The sequence below is a fragment of the Gymnodraco acuticeps genome, unplaced genomic scaffold (genome assembly GCF_902827175.1).
Source record: "Gymnodraco acuticeps unplaced genomic scaffold, fGymAcu1.1, whole genome shotgun sequence".
Lineage (NCBI taxonomy): Eukaryota > Metazoa > Chordata > Actinopteri > Perciformes > Bathydraconidae > Gymnodraco > Gymnodraco acuticeps.
The window spans coordinates 343,213-350,925 of NW_022990834.1; the positions used below are offsets into that span (position 1 = coordinate 343,213).

A 7,713-nucleotide genomic window follows, 5' to 3' on the forward strand; every position below is an offset into this window, starting at 1 on the left:
TCGAGAGAGAATTTATTAGATAAATCATGATATACTAAAATACATAAATAACTTAACATAAAAAACACTTGTTTAAAAAAAATGTGTTTAAATTCAAAAGCTGCCATGGCAGTAAAGAGGTCACATGTCATGTGTTAAAAGTCTTTAAGTACACTTGTGAGACGTTTCATTTTCTCTTCCATCATTCTTTTGGTGGTTTCCGTCTCTTCCAGGAGCTGACGCATCTCCTCCTCTACATCATATACCTGAGGAGACACAGATATACAACTTGTCTTAAATTGTTCAACATGAGGTTCTCATACAAACTATCCTGTCTATATTTTACCTTCTGATTGGCTTGTTCAATCTTCTTCTGCTTATCATTTGCCAGTCGTAGCAGCTCAGCTTGATGAGAGGCTTGACCAGACTCTAGCTGTCGACGAAATGCATCATCCACACAGTGTAATTTATCTACTGCAGCTCTGCAAGACAGACAACAGATAAAACATAATGTTACAAAAGGAACTAAGAGGATGTTGACCTAACTGCCTTGTCAGGATATTAGGATGGACGGTACCAGAAAAAAACACTGACGAACAAACATATGTTTTATTTTAAATGACATAAGTTACATGCTCTTTATCAAAGGCACTAAGACACCCTGATCATAATTTCACTTTATACCTAACATGTAAATACAATTAATAGTCTTCAGAGTTCTCTATCTTTGGGTTTTAAGAGAATGATGGAAGAGCCATGTATTTAAGAAATACTGCTTACTGGCCCAGAAATGTCCAAGTGAGATAAAGTATGGTCCTTTAAGGCAGGGGTATCAAACTTAAATGTCATCGCGAACTACATCAGTATTATGGTTGCACTCAAGGGCCGGGTTGTAACTATATAAATATACATATAAAATATACATAAAATAATGTATTATATTACATAATTGCCTCTGCATTGGATTATTATCGGATATGGTAATAACTTCATAATTAACTACGTCTGAAAGCAGAAGTCCAGGGCAAATAAGTGCAAGTCTTTTCAGTGCGCATGTCACAAAATGAGATGCATTGTGGGACATGTAGTTTATGGACAACGTGCTTCTGTAAAGCGGCATGTGACCAAATAATAAACGTATTATATTCTTTGCAAGCTCTTGCGGGGCTACATAAAATGAAGTTGCGGGCCGGATTTGGCCCCCGGGCCTTGAGTTTGACACCCCTGATTTAAGGCTTTAGATGAAAGCAATTAAACTGCTTTCTTGACAGTGTAAATGACTTCCCTCTCCTCCAGGATTAAAGAAAGCAGAATGGCTGTCCTTACCTGTCCACAGCAGGTGGATTGGACCAACATGTGCACATCGTACATATGGAAATACAGAGTCAAAACTGTATTATAAGGTTTGACTGCTTTTAAAATTCTTCTTGTGACTGATTTCATGCAGGCTAATTGGTATTTCTACAAAAGAGATGCAAATACATCTAAAATAAGCTATTTTATCAAATATAATTAACTTTTACTTGATAACTACACGTTATATTTGTCTCATGTAATTGATCATACTTTTGTGCTTCGATTGCTCTATCTCTTTCTTCCAGCAGCAAGCGTTCCTTGGAATCAAAGCTCTCCTTCATGCTCTTCACCTGGCTCTCCAACCGAGTCAGCAGGTCGGCCTTCGCCTGCCACTTCTTACTGGAATCACTAATAGAAGAATAGATAGACATATATCCATGTCAGTATATTGTACATAAAGTGTCTTAATATGTGCGTGATGGGATGCTTGCCTGTAAACTCTTTTGATCTCCTCAAGCTTTGCGTCCTTGTCCTCCAGCTGCTGTTTGAGCTCCTCCTTGCGCAGGCTCAGATGCTCGATCCGCTCCTTCAGCTCCGCCTGCTCAGATGTCTCCTCCCAGCTGCTTCTGGAACCTCTTCTGGGTCTGGACCGCCTCATCGCGCAGCCTGCGGGTCTGATCATCGCGCTCCTGCAGAGACTAGATAGCAGGAAGGCAGAGGAGAAAGAGAAAAGCGCACGTCTATGGATGTTCCAGGTTCTTTTTTTTAAACTTTATTTATCCAGGTAAAATCCCATTGAGATCAATGATCTCTTTTTCAAGGGAGACCTGCAGCAGTAGGTTCCACAAGAAGACATAAAAACATAAACAACAGAACAACAAAAGGACATCATACAGCAAAATGTACAGGGATTACAATTTACATATTTAACCACATGTACAGGTAGCCTACCAACAGCATCTGATTTTGTAGCATCCAACCGAGCTTTAAAAACATGTAGTGGTACTAGCTTGGTAATTTTCCATTCTTTTTGCAGACTGTTCCATGTTAGTGGAGCTGCACATCTAAAAGCTTTCTTCCCTAAGACAGTCCTAGCACTTGGTACATTTAATAAAACCACAGCATGCGATCTCAGGCAATAAGTACTTTCCATTCGCCGAGAGATCAGGGAGCAGATATAAGATGGTAGTTTATCCAACATGGCTTTGTAAATGAAAAAGTACCAGTGACTGAGCCTCCGTACAGTAAGTGATAAGATGTGATGGACCAAGGTTTTGGTTTTAGAACAACTCAGTGATTTCAATATTAAAAGTACCTCTTTGAGTCTGCGGATGGTCTCTGTCTGGTCATCAATGATTTTGGTTTTGATTTTTAGGGCATCAGTGTCTCTCTCGTTCAGTTTCTTCTGACTCTCCAGCTCAGCGCCCAGCACCTCTAACCTGGCCTCCAGGCGTCCACGATCCTGAGACAAGGATGCTCCTAGTATAGAGAAACACATACAATTGTAAATCAGATCTCATCTATAAAACTTTACTTTAACATCTATTATTATTATGTATCTTTTCGATCCCTTTTCTTTTTCTTATTTGAGTGCATTTTATTGCCTATATGAAGAATTATTTTCCGTCGTAGCATTTTCTACAGTGTACATTTACCATGCCCTGTGTGTTTCTCCCACATAACCACTAGATGACAGACTTTACTTGATACAGATGAAATAAAACATCAGCACATATAGTATTTAACCAAACAGCTCAAATGTCCTTCATACTGACTCTTAAGTTAACATTTAAGAGTGACTCACTCTGCCTATGACCAAGAGTTGGACTCAAGGAAGACCTGGGGCCTGTACTACGAAGCTGGTTCAACCTAACCTGGATATGTTTGAGTTAGCCGGTTGGCCTAATCCAAAACCTACGCGCTCTCGCTGAACGGTAATACGACCCGGGTTATCAAGTGGATCGGTCAAGCCAGCCGTGTCCTATCTAGTTAGGTGCGCGTTCACATGAAAGGGGTGGTATTTGGAGCATTCGACCAATCACAAACATGGAGAAGCGCACTGACAGCGCAGCGTCATACTTCCTGAATGAAAAGTCAACTATAATATTAGACAAATGAAGAAGTTAAACTTTAAACATCCATGACTTAAACACTTTATCCAGGATAAAAGCCACCTGCAAGGTGAATACAGCTGCTAACAGAAAAGTGTTGAATGCGTACATTAACAGGTTTATGATATCACTGCCCCGACACGAGTGGATCTGACTTTAATTACATTTGTCTCGAGTGTTTCGTCAACTTAATGTGTTGCTTAAAATAATATCTTCTGCATACAGTATGTGACACTGTGAGTGTTGCACGGCCAGATACGGCTCAGCTGAAGAAAATATATGATACATTATGAGGTGATATGCCGCGGACTGTACTTAATGTTACTCTGATCCGGTTACTTATGTTGTGGCAGATATTTAAGTAAGCTTTCTTAACGCTAATGTTATAATAGTCAGATTGCTCTGAAGATGGGAGGTGATATTCTATTAATGTTCACGTTCACACAGTCGGTGATTTTTGCCGGCCGTCTTTCCTGCAACGGCAGCTTTTCTGTATTTCCTTTCTCCTGTAATATGACTTGATCGCTTTAAACTCCGCACACTAACCTCTGATTGGTCAGCAGGCGGTGCTTTCACTGAGTTGAGCTCTTAGCCTGCAACCTAACCTGGGCCCGACCAGGTTAGCCGCACAGCATAAGTTACCATGGAGATCTAGCCTGCTAAAAAGAGAACCAGCTTCGTAGGACCGGAAACCCCGAGTTTTCCCTGAAGTAAGCCGGCTAAGCGAAAATCCTGCTTCGTAGTATACCGCCCTGTACTCATGTTTGAATGTGTGCGATGCACTATAAGGCTCATTCAGAGTCACCATCATGTGCTGGACGTCTCCCACCTTGCTGAGCGAGCTCCTGGCCCCAGATCTTCCTCTCGGCCCTGAGGCCGTCGATCACAGACTCCTGAGCTGTGAGCTGAGACAACAGTCGTCCCTTGTCTTTCTTAAGCAGCTCGAGCTGCAGGCTGAGACGCCGGTCCTGCTCTGCCTCTGCTTCCAAGGAATGCAGACGGCTCTGGCAGAGGGACAGACAGAGACGGACAGTATTAATGATCAACGGCCATCTGTCACGGCTGACAGATGGAAAGGCAGCTGGACGCTCCAGTATTCATGCTGAAGGCTCCTGAGGGCTCAGGCTGGACAATCTGTGGCCAGGCAATGACTGATGACCATAACAGGACATCTCTATTTTACCTTTTAGATTATTTATTTATGAAAAACCTGATCAGATAATGAATTCCTTTTTTAACATTAATATAACAAACAACAAATTCAAATATTAACAAAAACAGAAAAAAAAAGGTAATGGTTACATGTGTTCATTATTGAAGAAGGGTGTATACGAATATCTTGAGATTTATATATCAGTTAGTCCACTAGCATGTGCAGTGTCATAAAGCATCCATTTGTTCAATTTCACTACAACAACTTCTCTCTCTCACTAAATGCTTTTTTCCATTGTATAAATCTCTCTATATCATTTATTTGCTATATATTGGCTCATTCAGCCTTATATTAATTTATTCTCATTGTGTTCTTACTTGTAAACATTACTATGTTGATCAAATATCGATCATTATCAGTGACATTTATACTTTCAAGGTACCTGATGTTGCATTCCATAGGTAATGCATATCCCAGAATACCTTTTTACTACTTTTAAATGCATTTACCCATAATGAGTATTATTGATGATATTTTGGTTTACTTCTCTATTACTACATATCAACATGATTGTTGTTGACCAGTGTTTTTAAAGATGTATATAAGGGGTAATGAGTAGTAGTAGGTTAGATGATCCTTTTCTTATCCCGGATGTATCTGTCTGTATCTTTACTTGAGCGCAGTACCTTCAGAGCAGTGACAGCTTCTCTCTTGGCTTTGATGAGATCAGTGATGCGGTTCTTCTGTTCTTTGACCATGGCTGTGAGCTCCTGCACCAGAGAGGCTGATTTCTTCTCCCTCTGCTGGGACTGGGCCAGGGTCGCCTTGAGCCCCAGCAGCTCTGCAGTCATCTGATCACAAGCGTCCTTTACCTGCAGAAGCAGAGCGAGGAAGGGGGACAGAATGTGAGTGAGAAGTCTAGGAGTTCAACAGATTGAAGCATTACCTGACTACATTTTTTTTCAATCAATACCACATTCGGACAGAAAAGGTTCTTTAAAGAAAGCTATTTCGTTTTAAAGTACGAGTTTAAATTTTGCTGGCAATCTGTATCTCATTCAGACTTTTCTAAAGGTCAAACATAGTACACTTTAAGTACAAGATTGTGCAAGTTGTAGCAATAAAGACAAGATGAGATTTTCTGCAGAATGTCTGAGTGACCTGTAACCATAACGAGAACATTGATTAATATCCAATCCTTTTGTACAGCTTTCTTCCTGTGGCAATCACAGTCTACTTGTCCAGATTCACATGACCCTAATTCAATCTCAGCTTTCATCATTGGGCTGAACAAAAGAATCAAAGCGAGCCCATGTAGACCGGGGTCAATTCCAGTTCAATCATTTTACTTTTACTAGACCCAGTAATCATTAATCAGCTAAGTCTGTATTTTGGCAGACCTCAGAGAAGCGAGCAGCCTCGATGGTCAGCGCCATGCGAAACTCGTCCTCCAGAGCTGCGTACAGTTTCCTTCCCTCTTCTAGTTTCTCCTGCAGCTCCAGCACCCTGTGGCCATGCCTCTCTTCCACTGATGCAACCTCTTTAGCCACCGCCTCTCGGAAATCTGCCCCGCCGGGCTGCAACCGCAAATCCAGTTGTTTTCTGTGAGACAACGTGAAAAAGGATTGTACAGTTGATAAGACCTCTTTTTATAAAGGTTAGGAGGGCCTTAACACAAACAGGAAAGCCTGCACTTTGAAATGTGTGTAATTTAAATTGTGTACGTGAAGTAGATGTAATAATATTCTGAAATACAGAAGGTTGAGCACTCAACAATTTGGAAAGAGAAAAGTTTCAATGATCAATGTAACTGACATGTGCCAACACTCTTGGCGTTAGGTGTGTTAATATTTAAATGTGTTGCTATTAAAAATCTTTAATTTAGGTTTAACATTTCTTTAGTACTGTTATTAAAACAAATACCCTCTTTAATATCCCAACAACTTGATTCTTAAAGGATAAACTCACTGTTTCCAAGTCTATCGTACAAAACAATGTTCTTTTATGGAAAAACAATTTGTACTCAAAAGTAGGGTTGGGAACCGAAACTCGGTTCCAGATGAGAACCGATAAGAAAATGCCGGGTACCGGGTGCCCATACAAAATACACAATTTCGGTTCTGCTTAACGGTTCCTAAACGCGGTAGACCCTGTATTCCAGCGGGTCCGTCTGCACCGCGGTGCTGCGGTGACCCGTGGAATACAGGGCGGACCTGGAGAATCACAGAACGGCCGGTCGTCAGCGGGCCGTTGACGGCCGGCTCGGTACGCTGACGGGGCACCGCCCTTCATTTTTTTAAATGGCATCATATAAATTGCGCTGACAGGCGACAGAGGTCCACAGTTGCCCCGCAGCGATGCTCCCCCGCCCTCCCGTAGACATTTCACGAGCTCAGTCACTTCATAACACCAAAGATAGGTCGCGGTAAACACTCTGAAGTGAGGCTCCACTACACTAAAAAGAAAAAGAAAAGGCAAAGTGTAATGCCTGTTAATAGCTTGCCACAGGCAAGCTCAGTTAAAATAAAGCACAGCTATTGTGCAATACATTTGTATTGCATGTATATTTTTAGTAACAATTTCAGTTAAAGCTTTTAAGAATAAATATATTTTGTTATCTAAACGTTTGACCTCTTTATTTTACAATTTTGGAATCGAAACGGGGAATCGATAAGAACCGGAATCGATAAGCAGAACCGGAATCGAAATCGGAATCGATAAATTTCAAACGATACCCATCCCTACTCAAAAGGCTGTAACTTTGAAAGATGTCCTTTTGATTTGTCTCGTTAAATATTCATGTTACAATTGAAAAGGCATTTTATTGAAACACAGATTTTTATATTGGCAGAAAATGTGGTATTCATACACTTACAGGAAGAAGTTGATTAAGAATATTGATTTTCATCCCATAACACTGTGTTGATATTAAGCAACACATGACCCCGTCCATGTGTTTCAGAGTAAGGTCCTCCAGGTGTACCTGTGCTCCTGCTCCCTGGCCGCCAGCAGCTCATGCAGCTGCTGCAGTTTGTCTTTGTGCTGACGCACTGCCGCTCTCAGGATGTCCGACTCTCTTCAGAGCTCCTGCCTTGTTCTCCAGCTCCTGGTGCCGCTTCATCTGAGGAGGGTCAGCAAGTTTTAAATCAATACTGTCAGAGCTCTACTGAAGCC

The 7,713-nt window shown here is 41.2% G+C and overlaps 1 protein-coding gene across 1 annotated transcript; it reads right to left on the minus strand.

Annotated features, from left to right (window-relative positions):
* Positions 1 to 85: 85 nt before the first annotated feature.
* LOC117557205 (leucine-rich repeat and coiled-coil domain-containing protein 1-like) lies at positions 86 to 7,660 on the minus strand (the record flags this gene model as incomplete). The annotated part of the gene is given in 11 exon segments (XM_034232925.1): positions 86 to 245; positions 326 to 461; positions 1,546 to 1,683; positions 1,767 to 1,892; positions 1,894 to 1,973; positions 2,591 to 2,754; positions 4,216 to 4,390; positions 5,226 to 5,411; positions 5,940 to 6,141; positions 7,523 to 7,618; positions 7,620 to 7,660. Coding segments are annotated over 11 exon segments (1,455 nt in total), but the record flags the coding sequence as incomplete, so codon positions are not given.
* Between the last annotated feature and the right edge of the window lie 53 nt (positions 7,661 to 7,713).